Source organism: Uloborus diversus, chromosome 9 (assembly GCF_026930045.1).
Source record: "Uloborus diversus isolate 005 chromosome 9, Udiv.v.3.1, whole genome shotgun sequence".
Classification (NCBI taxonomy): Eukaryota; Metazoa; Arthropoda; class Arachnida; order Araneae; family Uloboridae; genus Uloborus; species Uloborus diversus.
The window spans coordinates 95,389,800-95,415,960 of record NC_072739.1 but is presented as its reverse complement, the minus strand read 5'-3'; the positions used below and the strand labels follow the sequence as shown (position 1 = coordinate 95,415,960).

The following is a 26,161-nucleotide window of genomic DNA, read 5'->3' as shown; positions in this document are numbered from 1 at the left end:
GAGTCAGAAAAGTTTGAGAACCCCTGATCTAAACAATGAATACATAAACTAAAAGTTACTGCTTGTGTTAAATGATGTTTCATTAACAGATGTACTTAAGTAAAAACAAATAATTATGTTCTGAAAATTTTAATATTGCTGCTTTTTTTTTTTAAATTAGTTTTTGCTCCTATATTAGAAAATAAATAATAGAACATAAATAATAGAATAGAAGAATAGAAAATAAATAATAGAAAATAAATAATAGAATATAAATAATAGAATAATTAGAAAATAAAAACCTTAAAGAGTGAATAAATCTTAAATAGTGGAGGCAATAGCCCCCCTCCACTCCCTCTTTAATCCATAATACAAGAGCAGCTTCTTTTTTCATAATGTTTGCTTTTTGCTAAGACATTATACTATAAGTTTCAAATATTGAAACTAAGTTCTGAACTTTGGCATTTGAACGTATTTCCTTTTCTTAACATTTACTTATATACAATGCTGGTAAAAAAAATTGCATCACCCTCGCATTTTCACAACAATGGGATAGGTAAGAAGTTTTGGTCGACCGATTAACGATGAATGTATGTGAAATTCTGAAAAACTTATGAAATAAACATTTAACAGTAGGAATCCAATAACTGTTTACTTTATTTATGGAAATACATGGCCAAAACTGTAACAAATACAATGTGAAGTGTATCAACGCTGTCAAGTGGACAACTAAAAGTAAGTAGAGGTTTTAATTCTAAAACATTCTTTCTGTTCAAAAATAAACAAAAGTAACATGGAAATGTCTGAACATCATAAAATATAACCTAATATTTTGTTGGTTCGCCTGTAGCTTTAATGACAGCTTGACAACAATGGGGCATTGAACGGATGAGTGATTGAATGTATTTTTTACTAAGTTCATGGTGCCAGACACGAATTATTGATTCCCTTTTTTTTTGTAAGTGATGTTGGCTAGGACTCGACCGATGCATCGGCGCCGATGGTTCAACAATTTAGCTATCGGCATCGGCGGCCGATGTTAACTTGCAGGTAACATCGGCCCATCGGCCTTAAAAAACATCGAAAAGCCGACGGAATTGGCCGATGTTTTTGAAAAAAAAAGAACCTTTGTTGTTTCACTTTTCAATACAAAGTAAATTGAGTTACCATTTTCATATAAAATCGTTTACTTAAATTTCAGTATGAATTTCTATTTTAGTCACCCCTGAAAGAGTTTTTAATACTGCATTCAGGAACCGAACAAGTTAATTGTTGCGTTGTTTCTTGCACCTGGATGTACGTATGTACCTCTCATAAGTCCTAACTCAAAAATGGTAAGCTGTAGAATGCTAAAGTTTCGCATGTGGGGTGTGCGTACGTTCCAGTTGTGCACTTCCCTTTTTGTTTAAGATCGGGTGTTCTAAAAAGCCTATTTACTTATTTTCTGTGGCTATTAATTACTTATTTTAATGCAAAACTAATTTAGCGTCTCAGACTGACGATCATTTGATGATATTTTGCCGCATTGGAGACCATGGAAACAAATATGAGATGGCGAAACCGGTTTTGTTTCATTTTGTTAGATTCCCGTTGAACCGACGGTAATTTTTAATTTTTCGATATTTGTAATACGAATCACAGTATTGCAGTTTTTTCTGTATCGCTTCGGCGGAGCTACAAGTTTGATGCCCGTCGAAATACATTCTGGGGCCCGATTTCTCTATCACAGAAATTGTAAAACATTTATCATAGGCATTTTTGTAATTCCTACGGTTCCCCTATGATTATGGGGTCTCTCGCGCAATTGCAACATTTGCTATATTTTAAATCCGCCACTGCACATCAAAACAAACTCGGGTGCAAGTATTAAAAGGGTTTTTCTGCTCAATGTTTATGATTATTTTGAACTCTATTTTTTACGACTATTTTTTGTATTTCCGAGAACACTTATGTGCCCCTCCTCCCACTCCCTCAATTTCTGAAACTAAACTCTAGTTGTACTTCTGAGTTGTTTAAAACTAACACCATTCATAAAATTAGAGATTTTTTTTTAAGCTCTATCTATTGTTTAGGAAGAATTTCGAGCATTAATGTAAGAAATTGATTAAAGACATTTTGAATGGTGACATAATTCGGCATTCAAAGGGACTTTTGAATTTTTTTTTCGGAAGTGCTGAAGTAGATCCAGAAACTCTTCCGAGGCGTTGGTGGTAGCCGTTCTGTACTATAAAAAGGGGGTCGAAGTTGGGGCCAAAGTTTAATCTTGTGAATTACTCCAAAATCAGAGGTTGACCCCCTTAACCCACCCTCGTCGTTTCAAGCATTGCTTAAATATTTAACGATAATGGTCAAGAAATGTCATTTTGCATATTTCTTATACTTGTTTCACCTATATTTCGTAATGAGCCATCTTTTTTGCATCATTAATAGCGATCGATGTTTTTTCTGTTGTAAGTAATTATTTTTCTGTATTTATGTAAAATCAATGAATAAGTTATTTTTGTTTTCATCATATTTTTAATAATATGTTGTAGAAAAGTTTCAAGGATTTTCTGTTATGCATTTTTTTTAATTTCAGAAAATTATTGTTAAATTGAAAAATTTAATTTGAACTTGTTTCTAGTGCTTCAAAAAAGATTAAACAATCAAATTGTTCAATATTACATGTGCAAACATCAGATCAAGTAGTATATGTATTCAGTGATTAACTTGGTGTAAATATTGAGTTTGTTTATTTTGGCTGCGTTTTAAGAACCTCGCACTTTTTATGGCTATTTCTTTTTTCCGTAAAATTTGTGTCACTGTTATAGCTTTTATGAAAAATGCAAACTTTTCTGTTCATAAACTTTAAATAAGTATAAAAATATTCCTATTAGGATTTAATATTGTAATTTATCTGTTACCTTTTTTGTTTAATTTGATGACTAAAAAATGTCTACGTGGACTCTTTCCACTTTAATTGCTTAATTTGTTGACGGTTTCATAGTTTTATTCTTATTTTTTTTTTGAATGATTAAACAACATAATTTAATGTTTTTTAAATATCTTTAGTGTACCTAAATCCATACATTATTACAATATTACTGAAATCTTAGTTATTTGTTCATCTAAAAAAGAAAACAAATCAATTGGTTATTAAACAGTCTCGTTGTTTTCCTTTCTTTTTTTTTTTTTTTTTGACTTTTTTTTTTTTTTTTTTTGTCTTCCAGCATACAGCAGTCAAAAACGGAGAAGCATAACTACACCCTGTACAGATTGTACGTAGTACGATCCAAAAGTTCGAGGGACAAGCTGTACTATCAAACCTTACCCAGAATAGTTCACATTACCGAAGCACATCCACCTTCAAAATGTCACCTTGAGGGACTATGTATTTCTGCCAGTGTTCATATAACTTTTAGAAACACTCCTGGAAGCTACTTTTTCGCTACCTTCTGTGATGCAGTTTTATCTTCTCCTGACGGAAGAAAGCGGCACCCATGCAAATGTTTTTTTTTTGCTGAGAACAGGTAAAAGTCACACGGAGCTAAGTCCGAAGAAACGTTATGTTATTTGTTTGTCATATCAGAGTATTCACCAATCGAACAGTGCATCCTCAACATGAAAGTTGACTTCTTTCCCACGATGAAGTTAAAGCAGGAGCGCAAGAGGCCTTACAGAAGGTTGCGACAAATGTGTTCCAGGAGTCCTTCTAAAAGCTATACGGACGTTGGCATAAGTGCATAGTCGTTCAAGGTGACTATTTTGTAGATATATGTACTTCGGTAATGTGAACTATTCAGGATAAGGTTTTATATAACTTGTCCTCGAAGTCTTAGATCATACTACGTGCGTATGAGTTTTCAACTTACTATTTCATAACGTTTTTGAGTGACGCAAGTTTTTGCACATAAAGACATCACAAAAGAATTTGTGATAATTAACTAAGGAGGTGTTCAAAATGAATATTTTGGTCATCTATATGTTCTTAGGTACACATGCATGTACACATGTGCCGAAAAAACTTGTGAAGTTTAAATTGGGTAATCGTAAAATAAAAATTTAGGTCGAAATCTGATTTTTTTTTTGTGATTACAATTTCTTATTCGGAGCAAGGAAGCAAAGTGAAAAGAATTAATGATCCTTTAAATCCCTGACAATCTTATCAATTTATTTCTGTTAGATTTTCTTTTTCTTTTTTTTTTTGCCATCGGCCTATGGCATCGGCCATCGGCCATTTGGAGGAAAACAATCGGCAATCGGCCATCGGCGATCTTTGAACAATCGGCCAACAATCTGCATCGGCCCATCGGCCAAAAAATGCCCTCGTTCGAGTCCTAATGTTGGTTTATGTTTCATCACTTCTACACTCATTCTATTCCAACAATTTTCGACTGGATTTAAATCAGGGCTGTTTTCGGGCCAAGGCAAACTGCTGACCCCATGCTCATTTTTCCATTTCTGAAACTGCATGTGAGTTTAGAGAAAAAAAATTACTTAACCCCATGTCAATTTATGCAAACACAAAACAAATACAAAAGTGACGACCAGTAACAGGCTCTGGGCCCAGCTAGACTGGTCCAAGTCAATTTACAATCCCCAGTGAAGATCAATGGACCTCTTAAAACTGTCGACTCCCTTGCTCATTACCACCTCTTCCGGTAAGCTGTTCCAAGGTTCCACTACCCTGCTAAAATAATAATTTTTCCTAATATCCATGTTAGCCTGAGATTTAAATAGCTTAAAACAATGACCCCTTGTCCTGTTTTCAGTGCTAAACTTCAGTCCCGCAACATCTTTCGTTTTAATAAATTTAAACAGCTGAATCATGTCCCCTCGGTCTCTTCTTTGCTCAAGACTGTACATTTTAAGCCTTCTAAGCCTGAAATCATAATCTAAGTGGGAAAGTTCACTAATTAGCCTCGTAGCCCGCCTTTGAACCCTTTCCAATACATTAATGTCTTTCTATAATAAGGAGACCAAAACTGAACAGCATACTCCAAATGGGGTCTTACCAAACTTCTATATAAGGGCAGAACTTCTTTACATTTGTTTGAAATAGATCTATTGATAAACCCAAGCATCTTATTGGCTTTGTTGCTAGCAATGCTGCACTGTTGGCTAAACTTTAAACCCTGACTTATTAAGACCCCCAGATCAGTAACTTTGTCTGCCTGACTAATGAGTGAACCCAGTGTTGCCAGATTGGGGGAAATTTCCCCCATTTTAGGGGAAATTTGGTGCTCTCTGGAGAAATGGGTTTTCAGGGGATTTCTTTGGGGAAAATTTTTTTTCTTGGGGAAAAAAGATCTTTTTTCGTATTTAAATTCGCGTCGAGAAGTAATGGGAACATTGTTTGTATCTAACAGCGTTGGGTTAGCTTTGCTCAACTTTATAGAATTCGAATTTCGCATTATGTGGAATATTATGCTATGGAATTTGCATTAATGTTCTGCGTGAGTAACTAGTAGATACGTGAAACAGGTAAAAAAAAGTGTAATGAAGAGTGTTCTGGGATAAATATATACAAAAATCATAGTTTAAATGTACATACAGAAGCAGAGTAGTAAATGCAAGTACAAAAAAATATTTGGTTATTTCTTATCTCTCGGTCAGGCGCTTGTATTTATGACTAGTGGCACTCGCACGGCTTTGCCCGTAGTAGGAAAATTAAAAGGTCTTTTGGTCCCCCTGTATATTAACAAATAATGCATGATGAATTTCTCGCTAATTGGCTTGCCCACGTTACAGTTCCACGTTATGATAATTTTGTAATTTACTCGTCCATCTTATGATAATTTTTCTCAGAAAAATGTTCTTAAAATTGGAATAGAAAAAGAACAAAATCAAATTTTCAAACAATTGCTTAAAGGTGCACACCCCCATGCTACAAACTAATTCTTTGCGAAATTTCATGAAAATCAGCCGAACGGTCTTGGCGCTATATGCACGTTAGAGATCCTGACAGACAGAAAGAGATCCGGACAGAGAGATATCCAGACAGAGAGACTTTCAGCTTTATTATTAGTAATGATAAAGAAAGATAAAGATCAAGAAGACAAAAAAAAAGCGAAAATGTGAAGAAAAAAAAGTTGGGGAATTTTATAAGAAAATTTGGCTATTTTGGGGAAAAAAAATTTCAAGAGACAAAAATATTAGAGGAAGTTGATTTATTTTATGAAAATATTAGTGGAAAAATAATTTTTGCATTTGGGGAATTTTGGTAGAAAACATCGCTTTTTGGGGAAAAGTTGGAAGGGAATTGGGGAAATCTGGATTTGACCATCAGGCAACACTGACTGAACCTTGCAAATAATAACTTGTACACTTATTTCCATGCCCTAAATGTAGCACTTAACATTTCCCAACATTAACAGCCATACCCCATTTATCAGCCCACTCCGTAATATGATCTAGATCCTCTTGCAGCTGATTTGCTTGTTCTTCATTTTCTACAGTCCCCATAACTTTGACATCATCAGCAAAACAATTCATGTTCCCAGAAATATTTTTGTGAATATCGTTCATAAAGACAATGAACAAAACAGGCCCTAACACTGATCCTTGAGGAACCCCGCTTAAGACCTCACTCCAATTAGAATAATTTCCCCTTACAACTACTCTTTGTTTCCTTCCGGTCAGCCAATTTTTTACCCAAATGAAAGTTTTCCCTCCTATTCCTATATCAGCTAATTTGCTAAGTAGAGCAACATGCGGTACCTTATCGAAAGCTTTTTGAAAATCAATGTAAACAACATCTACAGGCCTCTTATTTAAGTCTAATGGCAGGATGAAGGTTTTTAAATTGTTGCTTACCAATTTTGCTCTATGGCTCGGAGCAGAATCATCCTGGAAAATGACGTTTCGAACTGAAGTAAAGTGATCCCGGATAGTAGGAAGAAATTTCTCCTCCAAAACGCCTATATTCACCTGAGCATTTACTGTTCCTTGCACAAAGTGAAGCCCACCAACTCGTTAATCAGAAATACATCCCCAAATCATCTGGGATACAGGATGCTTGAAGGTGTGTTGAATGCAGTTGGGATGACATTTCTCTCCTTTGCAGTGTCCAACTGTGTGCTGTCCGTCAGACCCATGCAGATTGAATTTGGACTCGTCCGAAAACACAACTGATTTCTATTGATTGACAGTCCACCCTTGGTGAGCTTTTGCGCAGTTTAGATGCTGTTTCCTCATGTTTTTGGTCAATAATGGCTTCAATTGTGGTCAACATGCTGCCAACCCGCACCACAGACTCATTTTTGAACAGTAGACGTGATTGCATGAACACCCGATTTGTTTCCCATGCTATTCTAAGGTTTGTGGAAGATGATTGTCTGTTTCGAAGACTGAGTCGAATCAAATGCCTGTCCTGCACTGCATTGGATATTCGTGGACGACCACTGCCACTCTTTCATAATGTGCTTCTGGTGCTCTTTAGCTTATTCAATAGTCGAACAATAGTCGATTGCGAACAGTTTTTTTCTTTTTTGCTATGGAACATGATGGCAATCCTTCTTTGTCCAATGCAACAGCAACACTCTTCCTTTTATCCTTTGTGGTGTCAGTTGAATGTATTTCGAATACTGCAACTCATAAGTCCATATCGTAAATGAATGCATCAAACGTTCAACTGGTTTTTTTATACAGTTAGAAGGATGATGCAATCTTACGCAATAGCTTGCATCATGTACCTATGTCAATTCGTGTTATATGATGCAAGAACCGTTAAATATTTCATAATTACTTATAAATGCTAAAAATGTTTGGATTTTAGGGGTGATGCATTTTTTTTTACCACCACTGTATATGGAAGATTCATTCATACTCAATGGTGTTCTCATAGGGTATACTCCCATATACGCCGTATACTCGCAAACTTTTTTTAGACACATAACGTATACTCTCAAGCATCAAAAATTTTCATATTATGTATGTGATTGCATACACATATTATACATACACATTGCGTACTCACATTATGTATAAAAATTTAGAGTGATAATTTGTATATACATTAATAAAGCAATTTTTAGACCAGGATTTTTCAATGGGGGACATATGGCCCTGGAGAGCCACAGAAAAAATCTAGGGGTCACAGAAAAAAATATAAAAATAGGAGAGTCGTAAGCCTTGCAACACGGGCCATGGGAGTCCAAAAGAGAGCAACTGTATTTTTTTTTTGTCAAATAAATAATTAAATGTTACAATTTGTTTTTCTCCAAGTTTTTACATTGCTACATTGTTTTTGCAATACTATATATCAAAGTAATTTACTTTTATCTTGATTATAATGCAAATTTAGAATTTCCAATTTACATTATGTGTTTTACTGTTTTGAAGTGAAACGCTTTATGCGAGTACTTTGAAATTGTGTAGGCAAACTTTTTGTGTGACGGAAGTGACGTAGTTGTTCTTTAATTGTTGCCAAAAAGAATCTGCTGGTGGTTGTCACAAGTTGCTTATAAAGAATGAAAAGTTGTTAAAAACTCTAACAGATATGATTTTTTAAAGCTGTTACAATAAAAAGTAATAAGAATAACACAGATATTTAAAAATAAAATAATATTAGCCTTTAGATATTATTATCAGGCTGTCCACATGTAAAACATTATATTTTGCTGGAAAATATTTATAAAATTTATATTTTGGCGAATACAAAGATGGTCACTTAATAGAAGATACAAAAGAAAATTCAGTTTAATTTCTGTTTTGATCATTCTGGTTTGTAGTCACATTACATCAAAAGCATTCTTCGCACAAATAAACAGGAGTGCCCACATAAGGTGAAATTTTCAAAGGGTTGTTGTGAGGGGTATTTTTCTTTAGGGGGTCTTGCTCTTGGGGTCTTTGCAAAGTTTAGGGGGATGCGCCCTTGCTCTCAGGGGGATGGGCAATAGGCATCCCTGAACTTACAAATAGTTTCTGAAAGTTCAAAGCAGATAAATACCCTAAATAAACGATAGGTATCTTTAAGTGACACACTACTAGGCAAAAAAAAATCAATTAGTAAGAAGATTTTCCCAATAACAAAAATAATTAAAACAGGAAATTAGAAACAGTATACAATGCTTGTTTGATTTTACCAATATAACATTTAAAAAAATAACAGATTAAGATTTGCATGATTTTGTTATTACAACCCATGACGTAAATTTACTTAAATCATTAGAGAGGAGAAGTGTAGTTAATTTCTACAAAAATATACGGGGTATATTGAGACACAAGGACTGTGGCACGGCACTTTCCTGAAAACATCCAAAAAAACAATAAATGCATTGTGAACTTACTTAGAAATGATTTTAATCACTAAAACATTAAATGACCTTCAATTTTTCAAGTTTTTTTTTTTTTCTTTTTATGGTTTGGGTTCCAATTTGATATTTAAAAGAAGGAACAGTATTAATCAATGAATAACTTTTTGCTTACTTGCATAAAATCAATAACATTTTCACATTTGAACCTTTGTATAACTTTCTTGGAATCAACATCCCAAATATGGAGCTGATATTGAGCAGCAACTGCCTAAAAGTATTTTTTAAAGAACACTTAAATAAAGAAAAGTAAAGAACAAAAATGTTTTCTAGATAAGATTGAAAAAAAATATTTTTTTTTCCTGAAATGTTTATAAAATGAAAAGCTACATAAGAAAAAATAATAGGAAAATCATTTGTCAGGATAAAAACAATATGAAAAGGGCTTGAAATAAATATTAAAAAAGTACTCAGAACAAACAATTAAGATTTCAGATACATCTTTCTTAGATTGGAGGGTACTAGAGTGTACGTTTCTGAGGTTATTTTGTAATCTAAAGTAGGGTTTCCAAAACTGTGGTCCGTGAATCCCTTGGGGGTCCTTTTTCCCCTAGTAGGGGCACCACAGCAAACTTTGAGAAAACAATAAGGTTTTTAAAATGTTAAATGATACTTGAGTAATGCTTTTTGCATTTGAGAGTGGTCGTACCAATTTGTGTGTCAAAGCCATGTAGTTCGTTGTGAGACGAATAGGAATATTTGATAGACATAACTTCAGATTGCGCCTAGAAATCTAGCTTCCAGCCCCAAAGGAGAATACTTAACGATGTTCTGCAACGAAAAATCATTTGACCAAAATTGCTATGCAAGTACTTCAGGCATTGTATACACAAGCAGCCTATGTGACCTTTTCCACAAATCCCAGAAATTAAAATCGTTCCTTTATAAAATTCCGCACCTAGGTGTCAAATCACGTTTTTTTTCGGTTAATTTTACATGGAATGAAGGAGCAATTAAAATAAATTAATAAATAAATTACTGAATAAAATGAGTAGAGTTAGGGTAGCATATAATAGAAGACTTTAAGCAACTGAAATATTTTCAGGATGCAAAAGGATTGAAATCTCAAACAAGACACGCAATTTTTGGTGATGGACATAACTTAATTTTTTTATGTTTCCAAAACATATGTTTATGGATGAAATTGCAGTGGGTGAAGATCAATTTGGGAAAATTTTTTACAAGGGGAAACAAAAAGGCTAGAAAAATCAAAATCTTTTCAGATATGACATTTCTACAGAAAATCTGCAGTTTTTTCTACTATATTCCAACTCAAGATAGAATTCTGCACAAATTCAGCAGATCTTTTCAAGTTCCTGGCAGATGACTTATCGAGTTCAACATTTTCCCTGAGCTTTCCGCCGAATTATCGTAATTTGCAAGAATTTTAGAATTTTTTTTTTCCAATTTAAAGAAATCTGCAGAATTTGCAAAATTCTGTCTTGAGTCAGAAAATACTTGTAGAAAATCGACAGAAATTTTATAGAAATCTAGAATTTCTGCAGAAAATTTGTCTGAGTTTTCTTCTCACATTTGAACATAATTGTTCTGCAGCTCAGGCATCTGTTCTGCGACGTATGTCGCAAATTTAGTAGTATTCTGCTTTGGGGGCTTCCAGGATACTAATTCCAATTTTTAGTTTAGTCCGAACAACAGAAAAATCAACTGCTTTTAAGAAAAGTAACGTTTGTTCTTCCATCTCCAACAATTTACTTAGATGAGAATCCAGTTTTTCCACCTATGCAGCCATCAAAACTAAATACTGAAGCAGGTAAGATACTGAACCTGATGATCAACTTCAACAATCGAAAATTACAACCAATATATCAAAAATCTGCCAGTAAAAACAAATTTACACTCCACCTCCCCCCCCCCCTTCGCATTAATACAATGTTTAATTTTGAATTTTAATTGTTTTATTTTCCAATTACACTTTGGGGGAGAGCCCCTGAACCACCTGATAATATCACTGAAAAGCATCTACAAAGAGCTCTGAATTTCCCCTTCTCTTTAGATTACCAAACATAGTCTATAACTGCAATTTTAGAGTTCCAATGTTGAAGATTTTCCAAAGACCCCCCCCCCCTTCATCATCAGAGAAAGCAATTGTGTACAAAGTCTACAGCTGGAGGACTGTGCCTGATGCAATATTACCAAAGATAGCCTAAACTGCCGTTTTAGACTATAAATTCCAAACATTTCCAAAAGTGCACACGTAATTTCTCCTCTTCTAACATCACCAGAGATTGTATAAAACTGCATTTTTAGAGATACAATTTCGAAAATTTCTGGGGAAGAGCCACCGACTCCGAAATATAGATCAGATAACAATTGCACTTTTAAAATTTCAATTCTGAAAATTGAATGTGAAGTGGTTTTGAAACTATTCTTCCCTAACATTCCAAAGTTTGTCTAAAATGCATTTTTAAGGCTACAAATTTATTCCCCAAATTTTTACCCTCTATTTCTGAATGAACATTATACTTAGTATCAAGGTCATACTTCAAAAATCTCCCAAGTCTCTGATCAATTGATTATTCAATGAAGGAGAAAAATTAATTATATATTAAAGGTAATCATTTGCTCCTTTTCAATAAAATGTTATTTATTGATTTCAATATACATTGGCTTATTATTTAAATCAGCATTTGATTATTTTTTTCCTAGAATAACTAATTGATTGGTAGATAAAAAAAATCATTTTAGAATAAATTATGAATTAATAATTTGTTATATTCCTTCATATTATTAATAAAATATTTAATAATAAAGGCAATTTTTTTTAAAATTAATTGGAGAGCGAATTTTATTCCCACACACACAGTTTGAACCTGAATCAGAACCCTCTCTGACAAAGATAAGACAAAACACAAATCCTGCAGAGCAGCTTCAAATAGCTATCATACAAATTTATCTTGGGGGAAAACACACAAAAAACAAAAAAGTTTGTCTTTTGTCAGCCTTGTGTAGATGAAAAATTTTTGATTTATTTGTAGAAAAATGTTTTAAGCGGATTTTCTGAAACAAAGTAACGTAAAACCTGGATGTGCTTCATAATTCCAAAGCAAAAAGAAAAATATTGCAAATGAATCTGGAGAAGTCTTAACTTCTGAAGAGGTAGCAGTTTGCTTGATAGTTGAAGAAGAAGGAAAAAATGTAAAAAAAATGAAAGCAAGTTTAAGCCAAAGCTCACTAAAGAAAATTGAAACCAGTCTGATCAAACTTCCATTTCATTAAGCTTATGCACAAGTACAATATCTACAGGAGATTTTCTAATTGAATACCTTGCTAAGAAATTGAAAAAATATTTCATTGCTCAAGTTCTAGATTTTTTAGATATTTAATGATAAAATTCAGTGGCGAGCAATTTGAGGGGGCAAGGAGGGGGGGGGGCACGCATTTCTTTCATCAACAAAGATTGTCTAAACATTATGATTTTAATTTCAAAACATTTTGGGTGAAATTACCCGAACAATAACATCACCAAATATTGCCTAAAATTTCAGTTTCAAAACTTCAATCTTGAAAATTTTCCTAGAGAAAATCTTCAAACGCTTCTTCCTTTAAATTCAAAGATGATCTAAATTTGCATTGTAAAGACTCCAGTTTGAGAGGGAAAACATCAGCAAGATAATTCTCTTAGACAGCGTAAAACTGCGTTTTTAAGATTGCAATTTAGAAAAAAAAATTCGGAGTTCTTTTTCTGAAGTTTTCAAAGGAAGTTCAGGACTGAGTTCTTAGGATTTCATCAGTTCAAAAAAAAAAAAAAAATTCTGAGAGCACCTCTGAACCCTTTTGTTCCTCCTTAAGTCAATAAAAGAGAAGCGAGAAACAACATTTTAAAAGACATTTAAAAAACATTTTAAACTTTGCAAAATTCCTGGGAGAGAACCCCAAACCCCTTGATCTAATTTTGCTAAAGATGGTTTTAATTTGCGTCTTTAAGACATTAATTAAAAATTCTTTTCTGGAAAGGGCCCCCGGAAAAGTTTTTGCAAAAAAAAAAAAAAAAAAAAGAAAGAAATTCACGTTTTTACACTATAATTTGATTTAAAATAATACCACCCATTTCACCCTACCCCATTGGGTGGAATGGGTACAAAAACGGAACTTTGAAATACCTTTATCACTAAAAAATTAAATAATTTAAGTAATTATAAAACTGAATATATGAAGTACATTGTTAAAATGTAAAAACTCAGTTATTGCTTTTTAATTGTTAGATATTGGATTTGAATAGCTTGAAAAACATTTCAAAAATACCTGTTTTTATACCCATTCCACCCCACCTGAACCTATATCGCTATTTTCAGGGAACCAGCAGAAAATGACATCAGAAATAATATTATGAGGTATGAAACGGATAACGCAAACTCGGTGTTCTTTTTGCTCCCTCTCCCAGCAAAAAATTCGTAATGACGGATCTAGCAGGAGTACTACAGCTTTCAGAACTTAATTAAGAATTAGAGTCCATCTAAATACAAATACAAAAGTGACGACCAGCAATAGGCTCTGGGCCCAGCTAGAATGGTCCTAGTCAATTTACAATCCCAGTGAAGATCAATGGCCCTCTTAAAACTATCTACTCCCGTGCTCATTACCACCTCTTCCAGTAAGCTGTTCCAAGTTTCCACTACCCTGCTATAATAATAATTTTTCCTAATATCCATGTTAGCCTGAGATTTAAATAGCTTAAAACAATGACCCCTTGTCCTGTTTTCAGTGCTAAACTTCAGTCCCGTAACATCTTTCGTTTTAATAAATTTAAACAGCTGAATCATGTCCCCTCGGTCTCTTCTTTGCTCAAGACTGTACATTTTTAACATTCTAAGCCTGGAATCATAGTCTAAATGAGAAAGTCCATTTATTAGCCTCGTAGCCCGCCTTTGAACCCTTTCCAACACATTAATATCTTTCTTAAGATAAGGAGACTCTAAGGTGTCTAATAAGATTTCACATGAAATTTTAAAAAAGAGAGTAAAAAAAGGTCTGAAAATCAGGACAATAAATGCTATTAAAAGTAGCAGCCAGAAACATTAGAGTCTGGGGGGGGGGGGGATCCAGGTTATATTTCGATTCGGTAGATATTGGCTACGGCACCAAAAATTTTGACACAAGCGGAAAAACATGTTAGGCAGAAGATACGCAAAGCAGTGTACCAATGCAATATTTTTACATGAATACAAATCAAATTACAAAACTAGAATAGGACTAAAATAAATTAGATGTGATCGGAATATTTTGAATTTGTTTCTCTTACTACTGTTAATCCATTCGGACTTTCTAATATAGGAACTTCCGAATTGTGACATAAAAGTTCACTAAATTTAACACTTTCCATGTGTTCAAACATGACTTAATGTAGAACAACAGAAGCAAATTTTTCATAAACAAACTATCGTTCCCAGTTTCAGATTCCAACAAAACTAGCATGCGTCTTTGTTTATTTTTGAGGTGCATAATATCTATAAATATGTATTAAATGAAGAGGGAAAAAACAATGTTGTTTCTAAAATGAAAGGCAGGTAGCGCTACTGCGGTTTGAGTTATCGTACAACTGATAGCCAGAAAAATCCACTTTTTGATTTAAATGAAATTACTTAAGATGTTTCTTCAAATTATATGTTTCTTTTCAAAAATATATTTATTAATTATAAGGAAAGTTACCTTCTCAAAACCTCTAGTAAAGCCTTATGTATAATTAATATTTAGCTTGTTGATCTGGCAATACAAATTTAACATGGCGCTCATTCGGAATGTTTTGTTCCCAAATGCGATTTTTCAAGTACGTCACATGTTTTTTGTTTTATAATTTCAAAATAAATTTGAGTAAATGTTACCTATAAGATATATGCATTACAAACATAAGTCATCTTTATTCGTTAACCTGCTTATCGGTTTCTTATTAAAGCGAAAGAACCTGTATTAAAAGGTGCTTACCCACGTTCCTTAAAGTTGTCTACTTTGGGAGTTGAATAGGATTTAACTTTTACGAGAAGCAGTACCGATGTTTTCTCTCAAAATAAGTATGATCAGCACTTAGTATTATCTTTAAACCTAGTTATGTTGACATCAATGTCGAAGTTTTAATTACTACAATTTTAGTGGATATCAAAAAAATTAATAAATAAATAAATTAAAAATAATAATAAATTAATTATAAGACTGAAAGATCCTGAAAATTTGTGATGAATTTACGTAAATTTAATTAATTCATGAACGACATGTGTCTGAAATATTAAGTTAAATTATTTCCTCATGGCACAAGAACCGCGGGACTTTCGATAGGTATAATACCGTCTAGAACAACAGAACGGATCATCTTTAAATATTGTCTCTAACCTAACGAGACATCCTAATTTTGAAGGGAAAACAGAGTATCTATACAAAAGTTTGACTTTTTAATAAATAAATGAATAAAATTTATTAGTCTTTAATAGTTTTTACTTACTACATTTATGTTTTTAGACCAATTTACTGCTTGCATTGCATATAAAACTCAATAATGAGTGTTCTGCATTTTTCATGAACGAGTTCTTTATGTTTTAAAGAAACATGTATAGTTTTACGTGAAATACACCGCCAGCTCAGTCATTTCCAGCCGAGGACTGCAGTTTCGTGCTTATTAGCACTCATCAGCCCGGCATAGGAAAGTGGCTGAGCTGGAGATGGAAAACCTCTTAAGGAAGCCAAGAGTGCCAAACAAACTGGTAGCTAATACAGAATTAGCACTGACCAGATGAGTGACCGGAGCTGGCGGTGTATTTCACGTATTTTTGCCTTAGCCCTGGCTATAGGGCGGTAACTTACTGAATGTATAGTTTTATTTCCACATTTTGAACTGAGGTACCGGGCTCATATACACTTAATTTGTTGTCAGTCTCTTTTATTTGTAGCTTTCTACTCTTTTTTTTTTTGGGTCGAGTGAGAACGAACTTTACTCGTCATTTTTCAAATCCAAATTTTATACGAATTTCAGCTTGCTGGAAAATATATATATATATATATATATATATTAATAGATTCAGTATCAACACGAAAAAATCTCATATTTCAAGAATTTGATCTCAAATTGACAGTTCTCTATAGAATAATTTGACTACCGAACTCTCCAATTCAAGTCTTTTTACTCAACTTATTCAAAGATCATATATGATTGATATTAAAGCCAGGGTTCGTACGCTCCTTCAAAACTCCTCCAATACTCCTTCATTTAGGAAATTTTTTTGAAGGGTTCTTCAAACTCCTACATTTTGGTTTTAACTCCTTCAAAACTCCTTCTTTTTTAGTTCAAGACAACATAATCTTCCTCTCTTACAGTACCTTAAAATACTTTGATTGACAACTTAGTCCCAAGGGCGATTGTATAAGGGCAGTTTTAATGTAGTAAGTTCATTTTTTTTTCTTTCATAAAGATGTTAATTACAAATTGATCATAGTTAAGTCACAAAAGTTGAAGGTGAAAATATTATTAGATGACTGAGACATTTCATAAGTGATCTAAAACATGCTTAATGCTGCTTGGCTTTTTTTTTTCAAGTTTTATGATTATTGTTTTCCCCTCCACTTCAGCAGCAAAAGTCAGATTTTCTAATTACCCTAATAAATATAATAGCCAATGATCGAGTAATGCTGACGTGACACCATCAACAATGAAACTCGCACCACGGTGTGATGTTTTGATAATAAGTTTTGGTAATGTTTAAAACGCAGAAAAATGCTTTATATTGATAGGAGTGAACTGTTTTACTGGTAAGATTGTCATTTTAGGAGAATGAAGAAACGTAAAAATGGTCAACAAAAACGCTATCTACTGGAGTTTAAGGTTAATCCACTGGATTTAGGGTTAAAATGTCAACTTTCAAAATATCACCAAACAAGGCAATGGCTTTGTTCAAATACAGAAGCAATTTTCACCCATCATACCTTGACGGGTGACTTTCTAGTTATTTAAATATTTAAAAATACATAAATATGTTATTATTATACAGACAGTTATTGTAACAATATGTTTATAAAAAAATATGATATTGTGACAAGAGGAGGAGGTATGTGAAGTGTGACATTTTGTGATAAAGGGAGAAGGGGGTCAAATATGTCAAAAAAAAAGTGTCACATCATTTAATGACAGCCCATTAGTACTCCTTCAAAATCACATTTTACTCCTTCAGAGCTCCTCCAAAACTCATTCATTTTATTTCTGAAATTGAGTATGAACCCTGTAAAGCATATATTTCTTCCAATGTCTTACATAATACTTTCTAACATAATACTTACATAATACTAACTAACATAATACTTACATAATACTAACTAACATAATACTAACATAATACATAATACTTACATATACTTTCCTTTCATTGTCTTACATAAATATGCCAATTAGTTTTAGCTTTAACATTCTATTGGATGTGCTGCAATATCAACTCTTAGATCAAACTTTTTAAGCACCTTGAAGTACTATTGTAGATATCATTGGGCTTGGTATGTGGTGCTGGGTCCCCAATTTCTTTCGAAATATGATTCTCTTCCTCTTCAGTTAATTCCTATTTGAGAGACATTGAAAACCTTTTCTTTGCCAACTTTAATTTCCAACTTCATATGTTATTGCCATTTCCTTGTGAAAATTTCCTTGCGTGTGTATATCTTTTCTTGAAATATTTTATTTTTTTATAAGATACTTAGTATCATCACTATTGCAATGAAAAGGACCAGCAGTTGTTAGAGGCTAAGCATTGCCAAGGTAATGTTTACTTGCATTTTTGCCATCTAAATCTTCTTCATTAGCAGGCAAAAACATATCCTTACTACTCGAAATTAAAACACTTTCGTAATTCTTGTCACCTTCTGAATCATTTTCAGACAACTGTTTTTAATTTTACAAGGTTCCTCCCCTGAACAGTAAGACTGTGGCCTCGTGATCCTTTATACAACAGAATAAAAGTAACTTCAAAATGTCTTCCAGCTGTTTACTGTAATTGCATACCATTGTAGTTTGTGTTTCAAGCTAATTATAATGACATTAACTAAAAACTTTCGCTAGTTCCTCTTTTGGTGTAGTCCATATCAGGAATGCAAGAATGAGATATATAAAAACATTAATTTCTCAAAACCAGGAAGGGTCAATGGCCCCATCCTGGCTGCCCATAAATAATGGATTTGTATGAGGAAGAAGCATTTAAAAGTTATTTTCTATGAAAATGCATCTTTTTTTCATCATTTGTGTGCAAAAATTTCTTATAGGTCATATTAACTTGCTCTGTGGTTCTTGGTATAAGTGCTAATAAAGTGAAGCACCGTTTATACATTTCTCTTTTATACGTTTTTTAAATTGGTTCCTGCAAAGTAGTAATACACATTAATCTATACTTATTATACGTTTTTTTCATTTGTACGCTTTTTTCATACAGTCTCTTCAAAAACATATAAACGGTGCAAAAATAAGTTTTGAATTTTTAAATTTGACAAATTGTCGCCTCAGAGCAACACTAAGACATCTAATCCCTGAAATAACACTAAGATGTCCTACTATTGCTCTGAGGCGACAAAATGGTAGCTAAGTACTTAAAATGATTAAAACTTAAAAGTCATTAAAGGATTTTCTTCTCCAATCGAAACGTTTTCGTGTGGTGATAAATTAAACATCATTTTGGGTCAAATTGACCAGCTGTGTGGTTCTAGTATTAAGTAAATTAAAGTGAATAATGTCAGCTAAACTTTATTTAACATTGTTTTTGTTTATTTAAAGCATTTACGATTCAACAATATTTTCTGATCTGATGTGGAAATTCGGATTTCAAAGTATGGGAAATCTAGAATAGAACATAAATATATGATTCGGAACTTCGAAATAGCTGTGAAGCTGACGTAGTGGAAGTTCATGTTTAAAATCGGTAAGTTAATCTTATTATGGATGATTATTGCATTCCTAAATATTGAAAAAAGCAATCATTTGTTCCATAACAAATCATAACTAAAACATTATTTTTCATTGTAATTAAAACACTTCTTTATGAGAAACAATAATTTTTTACTTGCATAAATGTCCAAAACACTGTCAAAATCATAAATCATAAAAGCAAAATCATAAAAGCAACAAACACTATCAAAATCAAAATTTGTTAGTCTTGTAGCTTCAGTGCTAATCAGGGTTCAAAAATATCCGATATTTTGATATATTTTCAATTACCACTAACTAAAGTCTTCAAAATAGCAAATGTATCCTCAAATTACTCTTTTTTTTTCTTATATTATAATTACAGTATGTAGATTTAAAAATAAGTTATTTATACATTAGTTGGAGTCGCATTTCATTGGTCTCCACGAGATGCTCGTTCTCTCTCTATTTGATGAGAGTACTGACGTGTGCTTTACTTGTGTTCGCAATGTATGAATACTTCTCCCTTTTCAGAAAGCGTATGTCTGTCCGCTTTACGTGGCGAAAATGATGTGTGGACGATGTTTGAATTAAATCAAAACATACATTTCATTTTAAAGGTTATGTACTTTTAAGGTTATTTTCATATGATATTTACAATCATTTGAAATCTGATAACTTAATGTTATAAAAATAAAACACATATATGTATCGATATTGATTGTTTATTAGGTTGAATATTATATTTATACATGCTTTGTAAAACTGACATGTACACCTTAAATAGTTGCTTATTGTAATGTGCTCTATTTATACATTTTAGAAAAATATTTAATTTTTTTTTATGAATTTTAATTTAGCTATTTTTGTTATTATTAAAATTTACTTATTTTTTGAGTTTTCTGTTAGATAAATTCTTCTTCTATCAAATCCAAAGAAAAAATTTCCAGAACTCTTTCTGTAAATTTTTTCAGAAAGAAGTTTATTACTCACGATGAATACATGTTTTGTGTTCTGAAAAATAAAATGTCTGTTAAGCCTGGTATAAATGAGTTGCTAGATTTTTTCTCAGGTCAAAATGTTGCCAGATATGTAAACATTTTCAACACAATTTTTTCTTTTCTAAGAATTTTGTCTTGTAGAATAAAAACAAGAAAAAGGCAACTATACCCATTTTACCCCAGCTACCCATTTTACACCGGGTTCCCCTATTACTTCACTATATTAGTTATGTAAAATTAATGTAATGAAGATTATATAATTTATAAATCATATAAAGATAACATATTACTTTTTGGTTATTTTTAATGATAAATGTACAATACTAATATGATTGATATTATTTTTATGTTGCAAATATTGTAGTTTAAAAAATAAATATCAAAATATGTTCTTTTCAAAATAAATATCGAATATATTTTGTGATGTATGTCATGATATATATCGGCAAACCCCTAATTATCAATTATTTTCCAAATAAAAGAATTTTTATTCTCGCATCTTTCGAAAATTTATAGTCAGCAAATAAAATTATTTCAATAAAGAATGTAGTAATATGTTAAATTCATTTATAAATTATAAAAAACTAAACTAGTGCGTCAACAAATGGAAAAATTTGCGAGCTTTTTTTGACGAAAAGTCGTTGAAATCTAGCTCCCGGAGTAAATCACTTTCAATACTAAGTAGGGTGAGCTTCGATAGCCGGTTCTGTCCCATTGTGGTTCGCAGCCTGTTCTTTATAATTTTCATTTTTGAAAGCGAGCGCTCTCCAGTGCAATTTGAGACCATCAAAACCAAGTACATTCTTAGTGCAATTTCAATGTTCGGAAAAAAGCTTTGAAATTTTGATTTTCAAGGATGCGGTAGTAAAACAGCTCCTTGGATTGGTCTTTTTCATAGTCTTTTTTGTATAAGTCTATCAAAGATACAAATTGAACCAACTCATTACCAAGGAAGGTTCTAAATCATCTTTGTAAACTTTTACCAATTCCTCTGCAGCATCTTGCAAATTTGTAGCGTCCATCTCTTCTAGATGATTCAGAAAACCAAATCTCGAATGGACAGCTTTGTACGCATGCAATCTTTCAATGAGAGAAACACAAAGCTGTTCGATCACTGGGATAAAAACTGGACACTTTAAATTTATCTCTGGGTGGCAGATTTGCATCTTGTGCCTTCATGTAATCAAGTGGATTTAATTTCACACTTTTTCTGATGCGTGATTGAACGTATACGTCAGTGTTTGATATTTGTTTAGCAGCTTCTTCGTATTTATCAAAATCCTCTCTTTTAGATTCCACAAATGATTTTAACGACTCCAATGCACGCACAGCAGATTCAAGAATCATTTTCGGGTCCTGTAAAATCTTGTTTGTTGCATTGAACCGCTCCAAAATGTTGTTCCAAAAGATTGCAAATAGAGTGGTTTCAAGACCACTCATTGTATCTAAAAGACTTCTTGCTTCATTTCTCACAATATCTTTCTGCTCTTCATTGGAAGATATGCCGGTTAAAGCTTTTTTAATTTCTGAATGTCCCATTACAATAGCCTTTGTGGCTGCAGCTCTACATGACCAGGGAGGTCATTCTAAACATTTTCTACTTTCGAGTTCAAGACGTTACGTCAGAGCCGATCACGTGACGAGAAATCTCGCAAAGTGGTATTCTGTAGTAAAAAAATTCTTATCGCGATGTGGCGACGAATCCAAGTTCCAGCCGCGATGGGGGAGGAAGAGTTTTTCGCCGGTTTTGGCGGCGCGGGGGGAGGGGAGGAGGTACGTGATTTCTTCCAACCAATGGTCTTTAGGCGCAGATACTTTTTGTTTTGCTCCATCCGTGCAAGATAAGGCGCGAATTTTGAAGATTGGCACGCTAATGGCTCATACTTCAAAGAATACGTTTTACATTGCAAAGAATCACATCGAAATAATTTTAGATTTTCTAGAAGCAAATCCAGAATTCATAAAAATAAATTCACCGAAAATTTTACAAAATAGTACACAAAGGAAAAATGAGCCGAGGGCTCCGGTGCAAAAAGCATAGTCAAATGGCAAAAGGTAAGTCATATTTTATGCATACGAGTATTTTAATATTACAGTGTCTAAAACAAAAATCGAAGAGGGGGAAAAAGCCAATACATACATGAGAAAAAAATTAACCGTACATCTTGTTGATTTATAATATAAAACCATCTATAATAGTAAGAACGTCTTGTATGAAATATATTTTCCCGAGAAACTATAATTAAAATAATGATAATAATAATAACTTTAGAAAAAATCATGATATCAAAAAAAAAAAATCCTAACTGTCATAAATGCAGACGAAGAAATATAAATAGTCCGTAATCGGGGATTGTATATTATGTAGTTGTCGTGTCTCGTGTCGAATGCAAAAGGTTTAGCTGCATCCAAAAGTCTTGATGAAAAAATCTGCTAATTCAAATTGAATATAAAACACTAAAATGCAGGGGGGGAGGGCTAGGTTATGGCGCTGACTGCGCTATTGAAATTTTTAGGGGATGGTGGTGGTGTTTTGAGGGGTATTTGTTTATTGAGGGGGCTCTTGCTTTTGTAGGGGGGAGTCTTCGCGATATTTGGGGGGAGGGGCACCCCTGCAACATGTCTGTGTAAGCTGAGGTTTGTTGGGCTAATTATAGCTTTTGGGGATGAGAGCAGTCATAACAGAGTATAGAATCTTCCATATTAGGATTGGTTATGTAAAAACCAACCTTTCCCCCCGCTCAGTTGTAACTTGTAATTATAGCAACAATCTCAGTATCAAAGACATATTCCACAGTTTTTTTCTCTTTTCCTTTAAAATTATAATTTAATAAGCATATGCTTAAATAAAAAGTTTTATTTCTTCATTATTCCTGTTTTCAAATTCCATTTTCTAGGTATTGTTTTCCAAGATCCAATCTTAAGATATCTTCAAAACAGTACTTTTCTAGATTTCCTTTTCAAAACAAGCAACTTGTAACTATGATTACATAATTTCATCTTTATCTTCAAGATTAAAAAGCCAAAACAGCAATCTTGGTTATAAGAACAGTTTAAAATAAATAAATACTCTGCTTCTGTAAATGTATATTTTAAAAAATATTTGTAAAGGGAGTAAGATTTTTTAATCATCATTTCACTTCAGCTGATAAAGAACTTTAAATGTTCAACCCAAAGGAAAGATTCTAAATTGAAGAAGAAATGAAAAAAGGAGCAATCAGGGCGAAATGGAAAATCAAATTTTGGAAACAATTCCCCAGAAATTACCAGGCTTTGTACTTTTTTGTAATTAGTTAATCAATATCAAATTTCAATAAAGAAAAATAAATTTTCTTACAAATTAAATTCAATTAAAATTGAATAATAACAGTAGGTAACAAATAAAGAATTTAGTAGAAAAACGGGGGAGGAGGATTTTACAGCAAAAGAAGACAGAAAAAAAAATTACATTCATCAGTGGTGTACCTAGCATGGGTGACAGACGGGGCGGTAATTTGTGATGTCACCCCCCCCCCCCTTAAACGCAAAAAAAGGGAGATTGTATATTCTGTGTAAGCTTGAAATTCATACAATTTTCAGAAACAAATAGTACTTTTGTGAAACAACTAAATTTTAAGTGGGATAATGTACAAAAGACAAATAAAAATTATGAACGCTTTTTATATAATTTGCCCTAGACGCATTTGTGCAGGCCGTCAAGCGGTCAAAACCAATAAAAGGGAGTAGAAAATTCATAGCTCCTTAATTTTTTCAAATGCATTATTTCTTGAAAATTGAAGTCCCCAATCCCCCCCCCCCCCCAACGTATTTCCTAAGTGATGGATTTGGTTAAAAGAAAATGAAATCCATGGAAATAAACAATCTTGGCCGAGAATGCATTTTTGTTCATAAACTGACATCTTTTACATTGAAAAAGGAGCTCTTAATGTCTCCAAAACACGTGTCTGCAATTTAATTTGGATATTTGTGCATTATAATGTTGTGAAAGTGGGTTTAAGTCTTTTAAGCATTGAAAACTTGTTGTAAAGCGAGAAATGTTGCATATATACCTATTTTATGTTTGCAGTTATAACTCTCCCCCCCCCCCCCCTCTCTACCCCCTGCACCATTTTTGGGGTTGGCCACATCCTAATTCGTTTTCTTCGTACCAATACCTTTTAGAAAAACTAACTCCCGTAGTTTTATTACGAAAATTTCACCGAAAACCACTTTGCCCCCCCCCCACCCACCCCCTTCTTCCCTGCAAAATGTTTTTGCAAAACTCCCGTTTTAGTGTCACAAAAATTGAACGGAAAACCACTTGCCCCTCAGTGCAGTTATGACCCCCCCCCCCCCCCCTTTTCCCTGCACCATTTTCAGGGTTGGCAATATCCTAATTCGTTTTCCTCGTGCCAATACCTTTCAGAAAAACCAACTCCTATAATTTTATCACAAAAATTCCTCTAAAAACCATTTGCACACCCCCCCCCCCCCCATCTGCACCATGTTCGGTGTTCGCAACATTCAAATTAGTTTTTCTGAAATGTATTGGCAAGCGGAAAACTAACTCCCGTTTTTGCGTCATGAAAATGGAACGGAAAACCACTCCCCCCTGTACAGTTACGACCCCCCCTTGCCCCCTGCACCATTTTCGGCGTCGGCAAAATCCTAATTCCTAATTTGTTATCCTCCTGCCAATAAATACCTATCAGAAAACTTACTCACGCAATTGTATCACAAATTGAATAGAAAACCACTTGCCCCCCCCCCCCCCCCACGCTTCCTGAACCATTTCCAAGATTGGCATCATCCAAATTTGTTTTCCTCGATCCAATACCTTTCAGAAAAACAAACTCCCATAATTGTATCACAAAAATCGCATAATCTCACCTACTTCGGGGCAGTCGAGATTTCGCTCGCAAGTAAAGACGCGAAAAGTCACTTTTTCCCCTTATTTTGGAGCTTAGAATACGAACTTGCGAGATTTATACTGCGAGACTGCGATTTTCCCTATAGCGCCATCTAGTGAGACGATCAGAACTAATCTGGCAAGGTGAATTTCGAGCTTGGAATAAGCACCCAGCGAGTATCGCTAAGACTTTTTAAAACATATGGCTGTCCGCTTTTTTCTCTGATAATTTTTCACTCAAAATTCGGTATCTTTGTGTACTTGCTGTAAAAAACGTACATAAATTCTGAACGAAATTAAAGAATTGAACTGTCGATGCACAAGAATTGGCAGCTGCCTTTCCAACTAAGTTAAGTGAGTGACCACAACATAGTACAAATGCTGATACAGTATACTCCCGATTATCCGTGTGCGGATTATCCTTGCATCATTTTGGAATCACACTTTTTAAAAGTTTCTATTAGGAGCTAAAATCAAGGTAATACGAAGCGTACCTTACTATCCGTGCACAGAGGTCAAATCGGACACGTGTCCTACCCATATTATTGGATGCAGTGCATGGTATAGCAGCTGCATGGTCAAAGGTAAAATCAGTTACCCTTGCACGATCTTGGAGAAAAATCTTGCCACAAGTGTCATTGGATGAAGAACCATCTTCGATTGCCAAAGATAATATCGATAACATCATTGAGGAAGTTAAAAAAATCGAAGGTTTCGAATCAGTCAACGCTCAAAATGTCGAAGAGTGGTTTAAAAGCGACGAATGTGAATCAGGATTTCAATGTCTAACTGACGAAAATATCGTTGAACTTGTTACTGAATCAAACGCAAGTGATGATACCGAAAACGAAGATGAAGAATATGAAAAAATACAATTTCACATTCTACTGCTCTACAATCTGTGGAACATTTATTGGACTACATGAATGAAAGAGGTTACGATTACGGAGAAATAATTGCAGTAAGAAAAATTCGTACGGACACACGCAACAATTTAAACAAACAAAGAAAACAAAAATGTATCACCGATTTTTTAAGCAATACATTTCGAAGAAAAGTTCCTGGTCTGTGTTAGTATATATATATATTATTTAGTTTTTTCTAATTTTCCCTTAAATAT

General features: G+C 33.4%; 1 protein-coding gene and 1 long non-coding RNA gene across 3 annotated transcripts in view; one reads left to right on the top strand and one right to left on the bottom strand.

Annotated features, from left to right (window-relative positions):
- The window catches only part of LOC129229548 (WD repeat-containing protein WRAP73-like), a 56,329-nt gene extending 41,621 nt beyond the window's left edge, over nucleotides 1–14,708 (bottom strand). For both annotated transcript variants that reach the window (XM_054863870.1, XM_054863871.1), the window contains exons 1-2: nucleotides 14,533–14,708; nucleotides 9,388–9,483 (exon numbers count right to left, since the gene is read on the bottom strand). In XM_054863870.1, coding sequence (XP_054719845.1) covers nucleotides 9,388–9,483; nucleotides 14,533–14,625 — 189 coding nt within the window. In that variant the 5' untranslated portion in view covers nucleotides 14,626–14,708. The remainder of the gene's footprint in view (nucleotides 1–9,387; nucleotides 9,484–14,532) is intronic.
- A 299-nt stretch (nucleotides 14,709–15,007) lies between these two features.
- On the top strand, nucleotides 15,008–22,425 carry LOC129230651 (uncharacterized). The gene is made up of 2 exons (XR_008581161.1): nucleotides 15,008–15,057; nucleotides 19,024–22,425. It is a non-coding gene; the product is annotated as an uncharacterized LOC129230651 (long non-coding RNA).
- Nucleotides 22,426–26,161: the final 3,736 nt, after the last annotated feature.